Source organism: Bos indicus x Bos taurus, chromosome 8, assembly GCF_003369695.1.
Source record: "Bos indicus x Bos taurus breed Angus x Brahman F1 hybrid chromosome 8, Bos_hybrid_MaternalHap_v2.0, whole genome shotgun sequence".
NCBI classification, from domain to species: domain Eukaryota; kingdom Metazoa; phylum Chordata; class Mammalia; order Artiodactyla; family Bovidae; genus Bos; species Bos indicus x Bos taurus.
The window spans coordinates 39,604,661-39,626,655 of NC_040083.1; the positions used below are offsets into that span (position 1 = coordinate 39,604,661).

Genomic DNA, 21,995 nt, shown 5'->3' on the forward strand with positions numbered 1-21,995 from the left:
GAGGGGCAAGAGTGAGGGGGCAGCAAGTGGGGGACGCGCAGAGGAGCGCGCCGGGGTCTTGAGGAAGCGAGAGCTAGCGCGGTCAATCCTCCGGGACTGAGCAAGATAGGTCCTGGAGTGCGTGAGCGGTGAAGGGTGAAGGAGGGTTGGGGGGAAGGGTGATATCCTGTAGTCCAGAGGCGCAAGCGGCGGTCAGAGGTCAGTAGGGGGCGCGGCAGGAGTGGCCAAGTGTCAAGGAACCGGGCGAGGTCTCTCCTGCTGGGACTGGGCAGGACAGGGCGGGGCCCTGACAGGTGTGAGGTGCGGGCCTGAGGGAAGTGGCGGACATTCGGGGGTCACCGAGGAGGGCCCCCGGAGGCGGAGAAAAACAAAGGCTGTACCGAGGGGAGCGAGCGGATGGGGACGAGGCGCGGAGGGCCGCAGATCGCGCGGGGAAGTCGTCGCGCTCGCAGGGGTCGCCGAGGGTGCGCAGCTTGCGCGGAGGGGGCGGGGCGGGGTGGGGCCAGGAGCCGGGGTGCGCGGGTCGCGGGGGGCGGGCGCTGCAGCGGCGGGGCGCGGGCGCGGTTGCCCAGTGGCTGTCTCCTCACTTCCGGGAACGCCTGGGCGACTAGGCCGCCCCCTGCTCACCGCCCAGCCAGCCGGCCGGCACGGGCGGCGAAGTGAGTGAGCGCGCAGTTAAGAGCCGAGTCAGGCCGAAGGAAGCTCCACTGTCCGCGCGGGCCCAGCCTCTTTCTGCAGCTATGGGGGCGTCTGCGCGGCTACTGCGCGCAGCGATCATGGGGGCGCCGGGCTCTGGCAAAGGCACCGTGTCCTCGCGCATCACCAAACACTTCGAGCTGAAGCACCTCTCCAGCGGGGACCTGCTCAGAGATAATATGCTTCGGGGCACAGGTTGGGAGCCCGGACGTGAGGGGTGGCCGCGTGCTGTCACCGGGTGGGGCTCTGCGGGCGGAGGGGCCGGGGCGCGGGAAGTCGGTCCGGCGAATGCAGGTTCAGGGGTGCGGGCGCAGCCTCTCTCAATTGCCGCCCAGTGAGGAGTCCTTCGGGCTGCTGAGCGACTGCTCCCCGAAACCTCTGACGTCAATGCACAGCTTCAGGAGGGTTACTGAGAGAAGGCACTATAAAGTTAGGACACGTTCGAAGTTCAAAGATGAGAGGAAACCACATGGCTTTGAGAAGTTTGTCCAGCCCCAGTCGCAGCTGCTCCTAAGGAGCCACCGAGCTGTGTATGGCTTATTTCCCTCGTGCCTTTGCGCTTGGAGAACTGTTAGCTCTTTCTCTTTTTACTTTTTGTTTGTTAAACGCTATGGAACTTTCTGCTTCTGACCTTTCCCCCATACTCTGATGACCGAGTATTGCTTATCCTCATTGCTGTCGCAAAATTGGCTTAACTCTTTAGACACGAAAGCTATTCTTGTGCCTTGTTATCTGAAAGATTGTTTTGTTTCTCCTTCCAAATAAATTCTTGTAACTCAGCACAAAATCTAGTCAACAAACTGTACACTGTACAATGGGTGGACTTTATCTTATGTAAATTCTATCTTAAAGCTGTTTTCAAAAAGTCAACAGCAAGGTGAGTTTTTTTTTTTCTCTCAAAAGCGTTGACCTTTATTTTCCAAAACAAAGTCATTTTGACGCTCCTTTTAGAAAGTACAACTAATCCCTTTACACAAGTTAAAAAAGAATTGGAAACAATTTTGGATGGAAGTACATAATATTAAAAGGAAAGTCCTCTCATTCCCTACCTCGGTCTCATTCTTCAGAGGGGAGCCGTGTCATGTGTTTTAGGAATCTGTATTTATGTTCAAGCATGTATCTCTGTATCCTTTGTTTTATGCAATATATAATCCTACTAAAATGTGTTCTGCACCAGTGTGTTTTCACCTTATATCTGGGATATCTTTCCATCTGAAAACCCAGAAATCCATTTCATTATTTATTATTTGTGTAGGTGCCTATTTGCTGGATCTGCTATGATTTGTTTAACTAATTCCCTACTGATGGGTCATGTAGGTTATTTTCAGATGAGTTTCCCTTTGTTTGAAAACACTTGACATTTAAATGAAAAGAAGAATCACCCCACTGTTTTTTGTTTCTTGGAGTTCTGTGGTTCATCACCTAATCTGGTGAATTACTAGCTTTATTTGTCTCTTCTAACATTGATCTTCAAAAAAAAAAAAATCATAAAGTATTTTGTAGTTAATTAAGCTTCAGAAGATTAAACTGTTTGGCTCACTTGCTAAGTGTTCTTGATGCTGTGCATTGATGTCGTTAGGTAACCCGTTGGGGTAAGATTATCCAAACTGGAGAGGAGTAAGGGATCCGAAAGCGAATCTCTGAAAAATAACTCAGTAGTGAGGCGTAACTGCATGGTTAGAGACCACCTTCAGTGGAGTTAAAGATATGTTAACTTGTGAAAACAGAAAACTTAAAAAAATTAAACTTAAAGAAAATTAACTGAACTTTTAAAATTAAGAAACAAACCTCTTTGTTTATCTATAACATCCTTTGACAAGCCTCATCATCCTCTTTCTGACTCCACAACGTGAAAAGAGAGACTAGAGGGAGGCAGGAGAGGATCTCTGGGAAAGATGTTCAGTCTGCCTCAGACACCTGCTCTTTCTGGAGTCTCTACAGGCAGTTCTTTTAACAAAAAAAGCAGAAGATGGAGTTGAGGGAGGTGTCATGAGATTGTTATTACAGATGATCTGTATCTCAGGTCTAAGAATACATCCTCAATAAATATTTGTGAACAGATTGGATATTTCACACAGGGTCAGCAACAAAGGAGAGGTATAACCTTTTATATAAAAAATACTGTTTAATGTTTTTTTGATGCTAAGAAAAACATATTTATTATAAAGCAAGAAAAACATGAGAGTATAAAGAAAATTAAAGTCCTTTATAATTCTACCATCCAGACACAACTATAATTAACTCCTTGGTGCTTTTTCTTCTATTCTGTTTTTTCTCTTTTTTTCTCTATTGTATTTACATGTGTTTGAAAAATTATTATAGTCAAAATGATTGCTTGGATACCTTCTTTTACACTTATTGTGATTATGTTCACACATCACTAAGTAGTATTTAAAATGATATTTAATTTCATCAAGATTGCACAATTATTAATTGAAACGTTTTCCTATTATTATACCCTTATGTGGTTAACCATTCTTTGCTGTAATTAATATTGTTATGGTTATGCTGGTACATGAATATTTGGCAGCATCTCCACTTACTTCCTTCAAATAAATTCCATACTGTGGAATTTCTATAAATACTGTATCATCAAATACTGCTAAGGGAGGATGGTGCCAATTTACCTTCCAACCACCATTTCACAATGATTAATCCATGTCTGTATTTTATAGCTAAAGTTTAAAGTCATCCCAGCAGATGTGATAAAGACCCTGGAAATAAAAGGCAGCCTGTTGACAGAAGCAAACCTTGAGTAACTGTAGACACCACTGAACCCTGGAGTCAGAAAACTTCAGTGTCTGCCCCTTTGTCTTCAGTCTCGCCTTCTCGTTTAGAGATGAGGAAGCAGAGTTCATGAGAGGTTAAAGACCTTGCTCAATAATAAAAAGCAGTCACTGGTAAACAAGTGTGAACACCCAGGTCTCTTGTATGCCAGTTAAATTACTCTTTCCATTATGCAGTATTTCCCAAATTGAGATTCATGAGATAATTTTAGGTAGACAAAAAATTTTCTCTAAAATAAAAATAAAATTCAAGTTAATAAAATCAATAAAAAATTTTATTTCAACTTTTATTTGAAAAAATGATAACTAGCACACAACCCTTTAATTTCTTGAACAACATAGCTTATTAAATTAAAAGAATCTTCTAAAAAAATCTCTTTTCCCATTGTTTTTTTAAAGTTATTTTTAATTGGAGGATAATTGTTTTACAGTGTTGTGTTGGCTTCTTCTAAAAAACAATCTGAATCAGCCATAACGATACATATGTCCCCTCCCTCTTGAAACTCCCTCCCACCCCCGACTCCATCTCATCCCTCCAGACTGTCACACAGTACTATGTTGAGCACCCTGTGGTGGTGGTTTAGTTGCTAAGTTGTGTTCGACTCTTGTGACCTCATGGACTGTAGCCCACCAGGCTCCTCTCTGTCCATGGGATTCTCCAGGCAAGAATACTGGAGTGGGTTGCCATTTCCTTCTTGGGAAGTGGATCTTCCCGACCCAGGAATCAAACACGGGTCTCCTGCATTGCAGGCGGATTCTTTACCAGCTGAGCTACAAGAGCCTGTATAATATAGCAAATTTCCACTGGCTATCTGTTTTACATATGGTAATGTATATATTTCAACACTACTATCTCAATTTGTCCTACCATCTTCTTCCCACTGTGTCCAAATTCTCTATGGTTGTGTCTCTATTCCTGCCCTTTGAGTAGGTTCAAAAGTACTATTTTTCTAGATTCCATATATATGTGTGTGTTAATGTATGATATTTGTTTTTCTCTTTCTGACTTACATCATTCTGTGTAACAGGCTCTAGGTTCATTCACCTCACTAGAACTGACTCAAATGTATTCCTTTTTATGGCTAAGTAATATTCCATTGTTTATATGCCCCACATCTTCTTTATCCATTCATCTGTCAGTGGACATGTAGGTTGCTTTCATGTCCCAGCCATTGTAAATAGTGCTGTAGTGAACATTTGGGTACATATGTCTTTTTGAATTATGGTGTTCTTAGGGTATTAGCTCAGTCGTGTCCAACTCTTTGCAACTCTGTGGACTGTAGCCTACCAGGCTTCTCCCTCCATGGGATTCTCCAGGCAAGAATATTGGCGTGGGTTGCCATTTTCTTCTCCAGGGGATCTTCCCAACCCAGAGATCAAAGCCGAGTCTCCCGCATTGCAGGCAGATGCTTTAACCTCTGAGCCACCAGGGAAGCCCAGGGTATATTCTCAGTAGTGGGATTCCTGGGTCATATGGCAGTTTTATTCCTAAAAAAACAGTCATTTTAAAGAAATTACATGGTAAATGATAGATCTGCTATGGCAGAAATTGTACTGTTGCCCTGTGATTGTCCAAAGTTTGAGAAACCGCACTGCAGCTTGGTGCTTCTCAAAAACATAATCCTGGACTAAATGAACCCCTTTTGAATCTCATTTGTTCTCATTTGTAAATTGGGAAAACTGAACTCAGTAGGTAATCCTCAAAGCATTTGTCAGCTCCCAAGTTTCTGTATATCTAACAAAACTTCTAGTTTGTACACCCAGACAGCAAAGATGTGCCTCATCAGAATGGTATTGATGGTAGAGCAAATTATTTTTGTAATGGCAAAATTTTTTATTTGTAATAGGCAATACATTTACTTGGTTTTGAACTCTAAAAAATATAAAAGGACATTTAGTGAAAAGATTCTTCCAGAGCTATTTCATGCACATGCAATCCATTGTTTATCTCTTCCTTTTTTTTTTTCTTTTTTACACAAATCACAATAAACTGTACATGCAGTTTTCTACCTTTAACAATATTGCTTTCCATGAGGATTGCTCCATTTCTTTTTTTCTAACAAAGTAAGGTAGGCCTTTTTAAAATTCCATGGCTGGAATCCAGGATAATCCAGGCAGCTCCTCTCTTCATCTATCCAGTCATTCGTCTATGGGTTTGTCAAGCTGGGTACTGACAACAACAGAGACAAATATATTTCACTGGAGGTGCTCAAGTCAGAACATGGGCAGGCAGGTGGCCATTAGTCTGCTTGGGCTGCCATATAGAATAGCACAGACCAGGTAGCTTAAACAATAGAAGTTTATTTTCTCATAGTTCTGGAAGCCAGAAGTTCAAGATCAAAGTGCCAGCAGGGTTGGTTTTCTGGTGTGGCCTCTCTTGCTGGCATACACATGGCCTCCTCACTGGATCCTCATGTGGGCTTTCCTCTGTTGTGTACATTCTTGATGTCTCTTCCTCTTCGTGTAAGGACACCAGTCATACTGGATTAAAGTCCCCCTTTATGACCTCATTTAGCCTTGATTACCTACTTAAAGGCTCCATTTCTAAATACAGCCACATTGAGGGGCAGGGCTTCAACATACAGATTTTAAGGGGCACACTTCTGTTCATACCAACATGTGAACAGGTAATTTCAACAGTGTGATAAGTGCTCCAACAGAGATAAGTCTGTGACATTAGGGAAGTCCAGAGCAGGAACTTCTGATTGCCTCAGAGGTTAAGGGACCTCTTAACCTTTTAAGATGTGTCTTGAAAGATGAGCAAGAGCTTATCAGGTAACAGAGAGGAGAAAGAGGCTTATGCAAAGGCTCGGGGGACATAAAGTATGTGCAACTCCTTGTTGGGGCCATGGTTTGAGGGTTGTGTGGGGATGGTGGGGAGGTCAGTAGAGGAGAGAGATGAGGCCAGACCTACTTGGGCCTTGAGTTGAGATTCTGTCCTGAAGCAGGGAGAAATACAGACCTGGAATGGGAGTTTCTTTTAAGTGCTTCACTGAAAAGGTTTCAGCCTGAGTGATGGTTGGAGGGAGAACAACTGTCAAGGGATGTTTCGATTTTCAGTATTATTCTTGTGAGGTATCCCATGCATGAAAGTATTATGATTTCTATGATGGTTAGAAGAATAAAATGAACACCAAAATGTGGAATATCCATGCAAAATTCTATTATTTAGCCATAAAAAGAAGTACTGATACTTGCATGGATATTACCCATGGATATTGCCCACCATCAGGCAGAGAACCAGTACCTTTAGGGTCACCACATGTGCCAACCCATCACATCTTCCCACCCTGCCAGAGGTAACCACTAGGTTGACTCAGAGTCTTTATTATTTGAGAAAGTCATTTTTTCTAAACCCTTGATTGGGTGTAAAGCCATCATTTGATGCATTCCCTCTTGTAGTTTTGTTTTGTTCCAACATGTTTTTAAAGTAAAGATGTATATACATCATAAAAAAGCTAAAAGCAGTTTTTTTCAGAAACTAGATTAATTCTCTAGCTCCTCTTGGCATATGTAAAAGAGAACTGTATTTACAGTTGGTCAGGCCCTCTTTTGTACCTCATAAATGCTCAAACGTAAGTTGTTTCTAGATCATTCAGATATGAGGTGTGATTGGCTTGAGGAGTGTTGTAAGAATGACCAGATGTTAAAAGGAGACATAGAATTAACAATTTTTTTTGTATAATACAAATATCATCTCTCAGATTAATGTTTCTGTGTTTTAGAATTTCTCATTATTATCCTTAAAAATCAAAAGCTGGTTTTAACCCTTCCTATTTTCATATAACCTTCCTTTTCTATTTTTGTATACAACTTTATAGAAAATTAGCTTGTTTTAAATGATTTACTTTTAAACTACCTTTTGGGTTTTGTAGGTGTGGAAGCTCACATATTTGTTAATTTTTGGAATAAAAAAAGAAATAGTCTTTTTAATGAGTCTATTTAGATACAGCATTAAATTATAGGCAATCAAGGGAATAAAAATTTACTGACTGTCCAAAGAATATGCTGGACAAGAGTCCTTGCATACTTTTAACAGGGGATGAAAACCTGAAATGTAATAAACAAACTGCTTATATCTTGATATAGAGAGTTGAATCATTTTTATTCTTTTAAATGAAAGCATTATAGACTTCAGATTTTAAAAACTATTTTAAGTGTTTCAAGTTATAGAAAGTTGTTAGTAATAGTGAAAAAGATTGTTAGACTATGCATGGAACTATCTGTTCACAAAACAAAGTGTCTGTAGGTTTTAATGTTAACAGTTTTGATGATAATTATCTAAGTAGTGCTGAGTTATATAGGTTATATGAGTGGCTTTTTTTCCCTCTTGTTTTGCTTACCAGGTATTTTTTGTCTTTACTTTCTTTTTTTAAAAAAATCTTTTTAAAGATATAATTCACATACCATAAAATTAACTCTTAAGTTATGAATCAGTATTTTTTTTTATTGTTTTTTTTGTTGAAGGATAATTGCTTTACAGAATTTTGTTGTTTTCTGTCAAACCTCAACATGAATCAGCCATAGGTATACATATGTCCTCTCCCTTTTGAACCTCCCTCCCATCTTCCTCCCCATTCCACCTCTCTAGGTTGATACAGAGCCCCTGTTTGAGTTTCCTGAGCCATACAGCAAATTCCCATTAGCTATCTATTTTACATATGGTAATGTAAGTTTCCACGTTACTCTTTCCATACATCTCACCCTCTCCTCCCCTCTCCCCATGTCTATAAGTCTATTCTCTCTGTCTGTTTCTCCATTGCTGCCTTATAAATAAGTTCTTCAGTACCATTCTTCAAGATTCCATATATATGTGTTAGAATACAATATTTATCTTTCTCTTCCTGACTCACCTCACTCTGTATAATAGGTTCTAGGTTCATCCACCTCATCAGAACTGACTCAATGCATTCCTTTTTATGGCTGAGTAATATTCCACTGTGTACATGTACCACAGCTTCTTTATCCAATCATCTGTCGATGATGGACATCTAAATTGCTTCCATGTTCTAGCTATTGTAAATAGTGCTGCAATGAACAATGGGATACATGTGTCTTTTTCAATTTTGGTTTCCTCAGGGTATATGCCTAGGAGTGGGATTACTGGGTCATAGGGTGGTTTTATTCCTAGTTTTTTAAGGAATCTCCATACTGTCTTCCATAGTGGTTGTATCAATTTACATTCCCACCAACAGTGCAAGAGCGTTCCCTTTTCTCCACACTCTCTCCAGCATTTATTGTTTGTAGACTTTTTGATGACGGCCATTCTGACCGGTGTGAGGTAATATCTCATTGTAGTTTTGATTTGCATTTCTCTGATAATGAGCAATGTTGAGCATCTTTTCATGTGTTTGTTAGCCATCTGTATTCTATGGAGAAATGTCTGTTTAAGTCTTTTTTCCACTTTTTGATTGGGTTGTTTATTTTTCTGGCATTGAGTTGTATGAGCTGCTTGTATATTTTGGAAATTAATCCTTAGTTGTAGTAATTTGCTATTATTTTCTCCCATTCTGAGGGTTGTCTTTTCGCATTACTTACAGTTTCCTTTGCTGTGCAAAAGCTTTTAAGTTTAATCAGGTCCCACTTGTTTACTTTTGTTTTTATTTCTGTTTTTCTAGGAGGTGAGTCATACAGGATCTTGCTTGATTTATGTGATTGAATGTTCTGCCTGTGTTTTTCTCTAAGAGTTTTATAGTTTCTGGTCTTACATTTAGGTCTTTAATCCATTTTCAGTTTATCTTTGTGTATGGTGCTAGGAAGTGTTCTAATTTCATTCTTTTACATGTGGCTGTCCAGTTTTTCCAGCACCATTTATTGAAGAGGCTGTCTTTGCCCCATTCTTGCCTCATTTGTCAAAAATAAAGTACGCATAGGTGCATGGGTTTATTTCTGGGCTTTCTATCTTGTTCCATTGGTCTATATTTCTGAATCAGTGTTTTTTTTTTTTAATTACATTCAGAATTGTGCAACCATCACCACAGTCAATTTTAAAACATTTTTTATCACCCCCTAAAAGCTACCTTGTTCCCATTAGCAGTCACTTTCCATTTTCCCCCAATATTGCCAGCCCTGGACAACCACTGATTTTTCTTCTCTCTCTCTAGACTTGCCTACTCTGAACATTTCATATAAATGGACTGATGTAAGATGTGCTCTTTTGTGTGTGGCTTCTTCCACTTAACATGTTTTAACATTTTATATACTGTGTAACATGTATCAGTACTTTGTTTTATGGCTAAATAATAGAATTTTGTATGGATATTCCACATTTTATTTACCCACTTGTCACTTGATGAACATTTGGGTTGTTTCCAATTTTTGGCTATTGTGAATAATGTTGCTATGGACATTCATATATAAGTTTTTCTGTGAGCTAATGTTTTTATTTCTTTTGAGAAAATATACCTAAGAGTTGAATTGCTGCGTCATATGGTATCTCTGTTTAAACTCTTGAAAAACTGCCAGACTGTTTTCTAAATTGCCTACATCAGTGTTAGGGACTCAGCCCTGGAGAACTGTGGTTTTCCTCAGTACTCTTGGTGAGTTTGAGCTTTATGTCCCCCAGCGCGGTGGTCAAAAGCCTGACAACAGAGATGTTGCACACCAGCAATGTATGAGGGTTTCAATTTCTCAACATTCTTGGCAACACTCGTTAGATCTTTCTGATTACAGCCATCCTGGTGAATGTGAAGTGATGTCTCATTGTGGTGCACACATATTAAGTTTGTGGACCTTTCCAGTAGGGTGTTTTAGTGAGTCCAGGGTGCTCTCAGGCCCAGTTCCAGATGTTGTTTGTAAATCCAAGCAGTGCACCTGTTAAATGGCAGCCAATTTCCGTGTAGTTAATGTGCTTAGTTAGAAATCTGAAGTTTCATGAATTTGACAATTTAGGATCTTTTCTGAAGTCAGTATGTCAGTTCATAACAAGAATTACGAAAACAGTCATAAGCATTGACTCTTTAATTTCTGATTCCTGAGAATTTATCCATCAGAAATAACTCATAAACCCACCCCCCCCCCAAAAAAAAAGAAAAAGGAAAAGGAATGTTAAGATCTTTAAAAGCAGAAGTGGTAGGGAAAAATCAAGACTAATTTAAAATTTTAAATGTCCAACAGTATATACTGCCATGATAGAGTGTATTTTTATCAAATATAGATATATTTTCCAAAGATGACTGAATGACTGTATAAAATCACTGAAAAGTATCTACAAAATGATGTTTAAGTGAACAAACACAAAATTGTAAGTGCACAGATTATTACAGTGGCATTACAAATTCTATATGGGCGTAAATAATTTGCTAACAGATGATGAGAAAATTAAAATACCGTTGCACAAGAATAACATATAATTGTAGGTAATATTTTAAAGTGTTCATAAATGCTTTTCAGTGTATTTTATTTATAAAAATGTAACAATCACAGTGTTGATCTGGTCAAAAACTGAATTGTGACAACAGCATCTACTTTAGAGGATTAGAAAAATGTCTACAGTAACAAGATCTCAGGTACTTAAGCTGAGCCACTTAAAAATAATGACTATTTCAATTTCTTATTAAAAAGAAAATAATTTTAGTGTATATGCTTTTCTGATAGAAAATTTAGAAAAATTACAAAAAAAGTACAAATATGTTAAATCACATAATTCTATCACAGAGATGACTACTACTAACATATTGCTTTATATCTTTTCATTATTTTTACATTTATCTATTTTTATATGATGGAAATTTTGAAATAGGCATTGATTATTTCACAATCTCTTGTTATCACAAAAGTTGATGATGCACATTTTCAAATGAGTGTGTTATCTAGGGGGTTTCTTTAGGCAGCCAGTTTCCTAGAGGCTTAGAATGGGATAGAATAAAAGCACTTGCTGACTTGCCTTTTTTTCCTGCCTCTAATGTAGAAATTGGTGTTTTAGCCAAGACTTTCATTGACCAAGGGAAGCTCATCCCAGACGATGTCATGACTCGGTTGGTCCTTCATGAGCTGAAAAATCTCACCCAATATAACTGGCTGTTGGATGGTAGGTGGAGCATTGAGAATATTTCAGCTGCCCTAAAGGATGCATGCAGACTGGAGAGTGAGCATTGCATATGCTACAGAAACAGATGGTGGGCGGGAGAACCGTGTGCTGCCACTCCTGACCCTGGGGATTCGGGGGCCAGTCTTCTTCTCTGTCCTGCTTCTTTTTTTAAATGCAAAGAGGGAAGTGCACTGCATTATTTCTAAGCTTCTTCAGATATGACTTTTGTTCCTGCTCCCCTTTTTGAGAATATTTAGGATGAGGGAGGATCCCAGGAGGAGGAAGGAAGGACAGAGGGTAACTTACAGTAAGATGTAAACTCTCCCCAGCCAGGGGTGCCGTGGGGTCCTTGAGGATAGGTTGATTTTTAGTTTTTAGAGGGAGGTCTTTATTACAAGGAATTTGCTCATGCAGTTATGAGGCGGACAAGTCTCAAGATATTCAATGTGGGTTAGGAAGCTGGGGACCCAGGAGAGCTGGTAGTGTGATGGTGTAGTTCGAGTCTGAAGGCTGGTGAAACCTAGGAAGACCCGATGTTTGAGTTTGAGTCCAAAGGCAGGAAAAAGCCATATCCCACTCCAAGGCAGTCAGGTAGGAGGAATTCCCCCTTATCTTCTGGAGAGGGCCAGCCCTTTGTTCTGTCCAAGCCCTCAGTGGATTAGATAGGGCCCACCCACATTAGGGATAATAGTCTGCTTTACTCGGTCAACTGATTTAAATGTAAATCTCCCCCACCCCCACAAAGACACCCTCAAAGACATATCCAAAATATTGTTTGACCAAATATTTGAGCAACCTGTGGTCTGGACAAGGTAACATATAAAATATTAACAATCAGGGTTGCCCTACAAGTGTCATCAGCCTTCCTGGTGTTACAGCTTTTGTTCAAGTTGCTCAACATTAATTTTCTTCCTTCTCCCCTCTCCCCTCGGTCCTTCCTTTCTTTGTTCATTTTTAACTTAATTTGTAAAGGCTTTCCAAGGACACTTCCGCAGGCAGAAGCCCTGGATAGAGCCTATCAGATAGACACAGTGATTAACCTGAACGTGCCCTTTGAGGTCATCAAGCAACGCCTTACTGCTCGCTGGATCCATCCAGGCAGCGGCCGTGTCTACAACATCGAGTTCAACCCTCCCAAAACCATGGTGAGTAGTTGGGGTAGAACTGACTCTGCCTTCTGCGTAGCCAGCTTTCTCCAGATGACAGATGACTTCTGTCATCTGGAGACAGTTGCCCTCAGTTGCCCTCAAAGATTACGTTGATACTCCTGGATGACCAGAACTCCAGAGGGCATGCTCTCAGATTACTTTTGTACTCTGCTGGTTTAGTCCAGTCAACTTGGTGGTAAAGACATCCCTAGAGGCAACAGGGGTTTGTTGTTCCTCCAAAAGCATGTGTTGATTTTCTACTCTGCCAGGTGGTGTGTTAAGAATTGGGGCAGTAGGGATTAATGACACCTTGGGTTATTTAGGGTTTACAGTTCAGATTCTCAATCTGTAGCTGAATCCTTTTCGTATATGTGTAATATCACAGGCTTCCCTGGTGGTTCAGATGGTAAAGAATCTGCCTGCAATGCAGGAGACCTGGGTTTGATCCTTGCGTCAGGAAGATCCCCTGGAGAAGGGAATGGCTATCCACTCCAGCATTCTTGCCTGGAGAATTCCATGGACAGAGGAGCCTGGAAGTCTACAGTTGCAAAGAGCTGGACACAACTGAGCAACTAACACTTTCACTTTTTTTCATAATATAATACATATAATATACATGTAATATATAATACCAAATTATTTAGAGGCTGCTTAAAGACCCTTTTTCTGTAAAGAGAAGGTGATTGCCACCGTGGAAAATTCCTGGGGTCTCATGGCTCTGTGTTGCAATGACCTGGATTTGAATTTGATTCCATTTATTTAAAAAGCACATTTTTGTGTTTGGTGCTTACATAGATGTTTGTTTACAAATCAGTTAATTACCTATAAAAATATCCTTCAAAACTATGATACTTGATGCCAGCCCTTCTAACTCCCATTTAGGGAATTGATGATCTGACTGGGGAGCCTCTTGTTCAGCGTGAGGATGATAGACCAGAGACAGTTGTCAAGAGACTGAAAGCTTATGAAGCCCAAACAGAGCCTGTCCTGGAGTACTACAGGTGAGTTGGTCGCTTTTCAGAATTTCTCTTATATGATGAATTACTATTTTCTGATCTTTCATGCTTTCCAGCCAAAATGCTAAAATACCAGATAATCCAACCTGAATTAGTTTAAATAATAAAAGGAAATTTATTTGTGAAACAAATCCAGAAGGTAGTTTGGACTTCAGCTGCCCCCAGGTTTGATCAGAATTTTGCTCATCTCCGGTTTGTATTGGCTCTGTCATTATACTTCTTGCATAGTTGCTGACGGTTGCTAGGGGCAGGCACCGCATCCTATTTATGAAAGGGTGAGGGCCCACCTTTTCCCCAGTGAACAGAAGTGCTAGCCAGTGCTGGGACTGGCTAGTCCCAGCCAGTCACTGGGATGGGAGAGATTATACTGATTGGTCCACACCCAGAGCAGGCAGTGGGTCAGTCTCACCCAAACTCTGCTGTCTGGTGGAGGGAGGGCTGGCATGAATGCCAGGAAGGCAAACCTAACGGTGCCCACTCCCTGTGACAGTAGAGGACACTATAGCACAAAAGCTTCTTAAAGGGCAGCTAATCCTCAGATCATTTATTTGGCAAATAGTGTTTAAAAGTTTTCATTTTTACATAGGTTTGTTGACTCCTCAGGGAATTCATATCCCACCATGAATACAGGAACTCTAGTGAATTAATGTTTGGCTCGGGCCAAGAAACAATTCTGTTTCTTTATTCAGCTTTCCCCTCTCCTAACAGAGGGTTGATTACATTCACTTTCCTGTATTCACTCACTTACTGAATAATGACTCAGCATTAAGACAGGACAGTGCTGTGGTAGAGCACTGACTCTGGAGCCAGAGTGCCTAAGCTCAAATCCCAGCTCACCATTTATTAACTTGGCCTTAACTTCTTGCTTAACCTCTGTTTTTTTCCATGCAAAATGGGATTGAGACTGGAGGGTTGAAAGGTGGAGTTAACATGTGTAATTCTTAGAATTGTGTCTGACACACATTAAGCACTATACTTATTATAGTGCTATATTAGCTATTATTAGCTATTACTATTATTATTTGCTATTAGATTATTAGCTATTACTATTGTTGTAATTGTGTAATTACACAGTGAATTCTGAAGTAGCAGTCTCCAAATTATTTTAAGAGTTATTTCTGGAGGATGAAATTACAAGGAATTTGGCAATTCACTTTCTTCACTGTTAGTATAATTTTGTGATTATATAATGAGCCTGGCTCCTGCAGATTACCAGCTGTGTGGCCCTGGGCAATGTGTTTGAATATCTGTGCCATGAATTCTTCATTTGTAAAATCAGAGCAATTATTATGTAGTACCTTCTTTATAGGGTTGTTAAGGGAATTAAATGAGAGAATCCATACAAAGACTTAAAAACAGTCCTGGCACTGTTGAATCACTCAGTATTGATGAATATTGTTTACCCTGTGGATACTGCTAGGCCAGTGATCCACACAGATAACTAGACCCAGTCTTTGCCAAGCCCCAAAGAAACTCAGCTTTCTTTGTGAGGCAAAGTGCTGGGTAAACAGTATTTATCATACAGTGTGATAGGTGCTTATATCAATCAGGAACCCAATTCACACAAGCTTTAGCAAAAGGGAAATTTATTGGTCATGTAACTGAAGAGTCCAAAGGTAGATGGTTTGGGTCCAGGTGTTCAGAGTCATCAGGCCTCTGTCACTCTTAGCTTTGTTTTCCTGTGTTGGCATCAATCTCAGGTGGGCTCTACCTGTGTGAGCCCCTCAGCATTCCAGCTCACTTCCTTCCAGTTCATCTACCCCAGAAAAAGAGAGTCTCTTTGGTCTCAAAAGTCACTAGCTAGCTCTGATCATGTCCATCCTTGAAGCTGGGAGGTGGGGACTATCCCGTCTGAGTCTCATGGACTGAATTTAGTGAAAAGGTTGTTTCCCAAAAGGGGGTTGTTATTCATTCAAAAGTAACCAGAAGAAGGGAGAGCACATTGTTGCTGAGCTGGTAACAACACTGTGAGGCTATTAACAGAAGTCATGACTGAATGCAGTGGAAGTACAGTGGCTGTAAGCATTAGTTCTGTAAAATGTGGGAGGGGAAGTTGGGGAAGGCTGTAGAGATGAAGTGTATGTCCTGAGTCCCTATCTCAGGAGATACCCTAGTCTTTCTGAGCTTCTGGCTTTTGCTACTTCTTGCCCTTAATTGAAACTTTAACCTCTAAGCTCCTGTATATAGATCTAGGACTGAACTTAACCAATAGTTTAAAATGGTATTTGCAGTAACCTTAGTGAGAATCAGCATTGTTATTTTAAAATACTGACAATTACATTGTTGCTTTTAAAACTCTTCTCAGCTGTGGGACATTTGATAGTATAACTAGGTCTCTGTTTACAAGCAACATAATGCTCTTTTTAGAGGACCAATAGCTTAAGCCGGTTCCATTTTATTACATAGAAATGAAGGTGACAAATGTTCGTCCAAGGTTCAGCCTTAGGACTGAATAGGTATGTATAGTTGTTCCCTTGGAAGCAACCTGTTAACCCACTTGTGACATAGGTTTGATTTTAAGGTGGCTCTTCAAGAGGCTTACAACAGTTAAGAAGCTTGTTCTATTGAAAACTTTATAAGATGCTTGTGAACTTAGAAGCAGGAGGGCCTTAGCAGATGTTTCTTAACCCAGGAAACAGTGGGAATTATTTAAGTTCGTCTTTAACTGTGGCAAATCTTATGAGGAATGCATAAAGGAATGTTTTTGTTCCCAGTGAAACATCTTAAAAACTTGCAGAGGTATGACTGATCCTGTTTTTAGAAAGTGATAAACCAGAGTTCTTGCTCTTCTGCAGCCTTTAAAGCCAGTGTGTATATGAGTAGTTGGAGGAGGAGGATAAATAATAGGAATGCCACAATCTCTGGCAGGAATTTTTCCGTTTTGAAAAACAACCCCTGGATTTTGATCCTTCTCACCATCGAACCTCAAGAACTAGTGAGTACAGACTTTGATTGCTGGCCTGGTAAAAAGCCAGACAAATCTACCTGGGAAGAATGGACAAACCCAGTAGGAAACATGATAAAAACAACATTCTAGAATTCCCCTTTCCTTTAAAATTCAGAAGGAGGGCACAGAGGAAAAAAAACCTAGGTGAAAGAAGGAAGGCTCATCATGTATTAGGAAGCTGTCTTGCAAAGAGGTAAGCAGACAAAAGAAAGCCAAGGGTGTTCTAGTGTCTGACAAGACCCATTTTGAAGCCTACTACCATTTTGGTGATTCAGGTTATTACTTTACATCCCTAACACAGTTTCATCAGTAAAATAATGAAACTTGAGCTTTAAATAGGATTAAATTATTATATGTAAAGCACTTAGCATATCAGAAAATGATAGATGCATCTTAAGTGACCATTTCTGTTAGCCAGAGGGCACAACTGAAACCAAAATCTAGGTTTTCCAGCACCCAGCCAAGCGCCTTTCATTCTTGATCACACAGATCTGTACTTACTGAGACCATTAAATCCACACTATTATCTTTAAAAAAAAAAAAGAAAGAAATTATTTATTTATTTTTGGCTATGCCAAGTGGCATGTGGAATCTTAGTTCTCTATTCAGGGATTGAACCCAAATTGGGAAGTACTCAACCTATCCATTTTTAAAAAATTTTTATGATAAAAGCCATTTTGATAGGTGTGAGTTGATCTGACTTTGGTTTTGATTTGTATTTCCTTGATGACTAGTGATGGTGAACATCTTTTCATGTGTCTGTTTGCCATCTGTATGTCTTTGGAAAAAGACGTTAAGGTCCTCTGCCCATTTTTAAATCAGGTTGTTTATTCATTTTTTTTGATGTTGGGTTTTGTATATTTTGGATATTAACCTCTCATCAGATATATCATTTGCAAATATCTTCTTCCATTCAGTAGGCTGCCTTTTCATTTTGTTGATCTTCCTTGGCTATACAAAGTCTTTTAAGTTTGATGTAGTCCCATTTGTTCATTTTTGCTTTTGTTTCCCTTGCCTGAGGAGACAGATCATATATATATATATAATATACACATACACACACAATATATATCATATATATATATACAATGTATATACATGTTATATATATATTAAGGCTGATTTCAAAGAGTGTACTGCCTGTGTTTTCTTCTAGAAGTTTTATGACTTAAGATCTTACATTTAGGTCTTTGATCCTTCTTGACTTTATATTGTGTGAGAAAGTAATCTAGTTTTATTCTTTTGTGTGTAGCTGTCCAGTTTTTCAGACACCATTTATTGAAGAGGCTGCATTTTCTCCCTTGTATATTCTTGCCTTCTTTGTCACAGATTACCCTGACCATACTGCAGGTTATTTCTGGGCTGCCTATTCGGTTCCACTGGTCTGTGTATCTGGTTTTGTGCTAGTGCCATTACTATTTTGGTTACTGTAGCTATGTAGTATAGTCTGAAGTCAGGGAGCATGATGTCTCCAGCTCTGTTGTTTCTCAAAATTGTTTTGGCCATCCGGGGTCTTTTGTGTATCCAGATGTTAGAATTTTTGTTCTAGTGCCATGAAAAATGCCACTGGGCACTTCCCTGGTGGTCCAGTGGTTAGGAATCCAGTTTGCAATGCAAGGGATGCTGGTTGGATCCCTGGTCCAGGAAGATCCCACATGACACGGGGCAGCTGAGCTCACCTGCCACAACTAATGAGCCTGTGAGCTGCAGCTACTGAGTCCATATGCCTTAGAGCCTGTGCTCTGCAACAGGAGAACCACTGCAATGAGGAGCCCTCGCACCACGAGTAGCCCTCACTTGCTGCACCTAGAGAAAGCCAGCATAGCAAAGAAAACCCAACACAGCCAAAAATAAACATTAAAAAAGAAAATGCTGTTGGTATATTGTTAGGAATTGCATTGAATCTGTAGATTGTCTTGCATAGTATGGTCATTTTAACAACACTAATTGTTCCAATCCATGAACAGGATATATCTTTCCATTTTTTAATGTCTTTTTCAGTTTCTTTCATCAGTGCCTTATAGTTTTCCAAGTATAGGTTCTTTACCTGCTTGATTAGATTTTTTTTTAAATGCAGTTGTAAGTGGGATTGTTTTCTCTGATAGTGTGTTATTAGTGCATAAAAATGCAACAGATTTCTATAATTTTGTATCCTGCAGCTTTACTAAATTCATTTATTAGTTCTAATAGTTTTTTGGTGGCATCTTTAGGCTTTTCTATATACAGTATCATGTCATCTGCTGAAGTGACAGTTTTAGTTCTTCCTTTCCTATTTGGGTCCTTCCCCACCCCCTTCTGATTGCTATGGCTAGGAATTCCAAAACAAAAGTGCTGAGAGTGGAATCTTTGTTTCTGATTTTAGAGGAAATGCCTTCAGCTTTTCACTATTATATTGGCTTTAGGTTTGTCATATATTACTTTTATTACACTGAGGTATGTTACCTCTATACCCACTTTGTTGAAAGTTTTATAAAAAATGGATGTCAAATTTTGTCAAAAGCTATTCTCTATCTTTTGAGATGATCATATGATCTTTATTCAATTTGTTAATGTGGTGTGTCACATTGATTTGAATGTATTGAACCATCCTTAAGACCCTGATGCTGGGAGGGATCGGGGGCAGGAGAAGGGGACGACAGAGGATGAGATGGCTGGATAGCATCACTGACTCGATGGACGTGAGTCTGAGTGAACTCCGGGAGTTGGTGATGGATAGGGAGGCCTGGCGTGCTGTGATTCATGGCATTGCAAAGAGTCGGACACGACTGAGTGACTGAACTGACTCACTGACTGGGACAAATGCCACTTAATCGTGGTGTATGATCCTTAACTGTTGAATTTGGTTTGTTAGTATTTTGCTGAGGATTTTTGCATCTATGTTCATTCGTGATACTGGCCTGTGATCTTCTTTTTTTATTGTCAGACCTGTCTTGTTTTTTATCCTTAGGAAAAAAGGGGTGTTGGAAACATTCTCTGGAACAGAAACCAACAAGATCTGGCCACATGTATATGCTTTCCTACAAACAAAACTTCCACAAAGAAGCCAGGAAACATCAGTTACTCCATGAGGAAATGTGCATGTAACTAGGAAGATGAGCAGAAGCTCCTTGTCTTGTGCATTTACAGGTTCCTTGTCCTAAGACTCTGGCCTGTATAAATTGTTTGAAAATTATGTTAGTTTCATTTCTGCTGCTTTTAACCTGGAAATTAAGGATGTGCCAAAAGAGTCAATTATGAAGATTCATCTTCTTAAATGTTCAGTGTGTTTTATCTAGTTACCTTCTAACTAGATAAAATTAGAATTTAATTAGCACAATTATAAAACATTATAAATGTCTAACTAGACCTTTGAAAATTGTTGAGTGTAACTGAAAGGGCAATTGGTAGTCTAAGTTTTGTTCAGAAAAGAAGTGGTGGATAAAGTTTCCTTATTTTTCTGGAGAAGTAGAACAAGAAAAAACTTCCATATCACTTGTGGAAAGTATCTTATCAGAGGCTTGTGGATAGTGATGCAAAAAAAAGAGACCTCTAGCACTGTGATACACAGACTATGGGCCACTGTCTATGGAATTCCTGGGGGTGGGAAGCAACTAAATTTATAGATTAGTTGCAGGATGCAGATTCACTGCTGCCTTTTATTGACCTCAAACAGATTGCCAGATATTTCTCCAGCAAAATGGGTTTATTCGGAATCAGCAGATAATTGCAATTTGGAGTCTCAACCATGGTGAGCCAGGTGCAAGTCCTCCCCACAGCATGGGAATGACAGTACTTTTATAGAGGAGAAAACGAAGTTGGGAGGGCTGTAGTAAACAAGTCTGTGGCTTTTCGTTGGCTGAGTCCTTGCCAGAAGTCTTGCCTTCTTCCTTTTGGGCTATGCTATCTTCACAAGGCATGAGAGCTCCCCCTCGTGGTCTCCTGACTATTGAGGTTTCTGGGTTTTTTTACACTTTATACTAGCAGTCTTTCGATAGCCATATATCCTGTATTTTGTTGTTTTAAAACACAACTTTCACTCTACTCCAGATTTTCAGTTTGCAATAAAAATGTATCGAATAGCACATAGCAAAATGTATTTTCCTATCACTTTTCTTTTGAAAATCCTGTGTACTGAGGGATATGACTTGTTAGAAATTGACATTGTAAATTCTTGTAAAAGCACCAAAGTTGAATTTCCAACAGAATATGTAATTAAACTCTCATGTTTTCAGAAGTTACTCAGGTTGAAAAATGTGCACTTTAGGACCTGCTTGCCAGTTTCTTTTTTGATCCCAATGTATGATGTGCCTTGATGAGTAGCAAATTGAAGGAAGGAAGGAAGACAGGGAAGGAGGGAAGAAGGAAAGGAGACTCATGGCATTAGGTTAAGTAAGAATACTTTGTCATTAGGAAATAGATCAGGTTTGCCTGGGGGAAACTCCCTTGACATGAATAACAATCATAATTAGTAAACAGGTGTAGAAATTAAAAGGATTTACACAACATATTAAAAAGAAATAAGGAACTCATTGATTTGGCTTAGAAGAGTTCTTTATTCCTAATCAAAGAAGTTCACACCTGTTCATGTTCACTGCTATCCTTCCTTAATGAGGAAGAACTCTGCCAGTGAATGTAATCTGTGCAGCCATTTTAAAATGAAAATGATTTGATTCCTTAGAGGGGCAACAGGATGCATGCTTATGTACAGTGGTAGGAAGAGTGGGGCAATATGAGAGGTGAAGGAGAAATCTGACAATATCTTCAATTCTCTTACTTGGTGCTAGATTAAATGAAACGAGTCATTGTATAAGCTGTTATTAACTGCCTTTGAAAATTTGGCCCATTTTATTCCAGGCACTGAAAATACAAATGCTAGCAAGTGATTCTTATGTATCTTGTGGGGGAAAAAAGCTGACTTTTCTTTGATTTTTAAAAGTTCAGTATTGATCTTTCAAAAATGTACTGAGGCTTTTAAAAAGGATTATGGTAAACATTCATATAACTGCCTTATTTCAATGTTAGTATGTACATTCTAAAAATGTTGGGTACTAATTATCCAGTTTATCAATGAATTAGCATTAAATGAAAATTCAGAACTGTGACTATTACTTGGTCTTTGGTAACACACAGGGCCCACTCTAACTCACCTTCCCTTTATTGCCCTCATGTCTCATTGGCTTCTGAGTTAGTCTCTGCTTTCTAATAATTGTCTTAGAACACTTTTACATATATAGGTTGGTTTCATTTTACCCTTTATTTCCTGCTGCAGTATTGCAGCCATACTGGCCTTCTTGACACTGTCAGATTTGGGAATCAAGAAGAGGGATAGAAGAACATGGCTATGAAAATCAAGACCTGTCCTTCCTGTGATCATTTCCTCTCCACTCCCAAAAC

General features: G+C 39.6%; 1 protein-coding gene across 3 annotated transcripts; it reads left to right on the plus strand.

Annotated features, from left to right (window-relative positions):
- Positions 1–207: 207 nt before the first annotated feature.
- On the plus strand, positions 208–21,703 carry AK3 (adenylate kinase 3). Of its 3 annotated transcripts, none has more exons than XM_027549349.1 (5): positions 208–300; positions 11,392–11,511; positions 12,484–12,656; positions 13,542–13,660; positions 19,570–21,703. In XM_027549349.1, exons 2-5 carry the CDS (start codon positions 11,451–11,453, stop codon positions 19,688–19,690), a joined length of 474 nt encoding a protein of 157 aa, XP_027405150.1. In that variant the 5' UTR covers positions 208–300; positions 11,392–11,450; the 3' UTR covers positions 19,691–21,703. The 3 variants fall into 3 exon arrangements, with proteins under 3 accessions (XP_027405150.1, XP_027405151.1, XP_027405148.1); XM_027549350.1 differs by lacking the exon at positions 208–300 and adding an exon at positions 328–464; XM_027549347.1 differs by lacking the exon at positions 208–300 and adding an exon at positions 540–891.
- Positions 21,704–21,995: the final 292 nt, after the last annotated feature.

Bases quoted from the DNA above. Each gene is read 5' to 3' on its own strand.
- AK3 (XM_027549347.1), top strand. From the start codon at position 741: ATGGGGGCGTCTGCGCGGCTACTGCGCGCAGCGATCATGGGGGCGCCG. The intron at 11,512-12,483 runs GTAGGTGGAGCA...TAATTTGTAAAG, and splicing joins ATATAACTGGCTGTTGGATG to GCTTTCCAAGGACACTTCCG. The intron at 13,661-19,569 runs GTGAGTTGGTCG...TTTTATCCTTAG, and splicing joins CCTGTCCTGGAGTACTACAG to GAAAAAAGGGGTGTTGGAAA.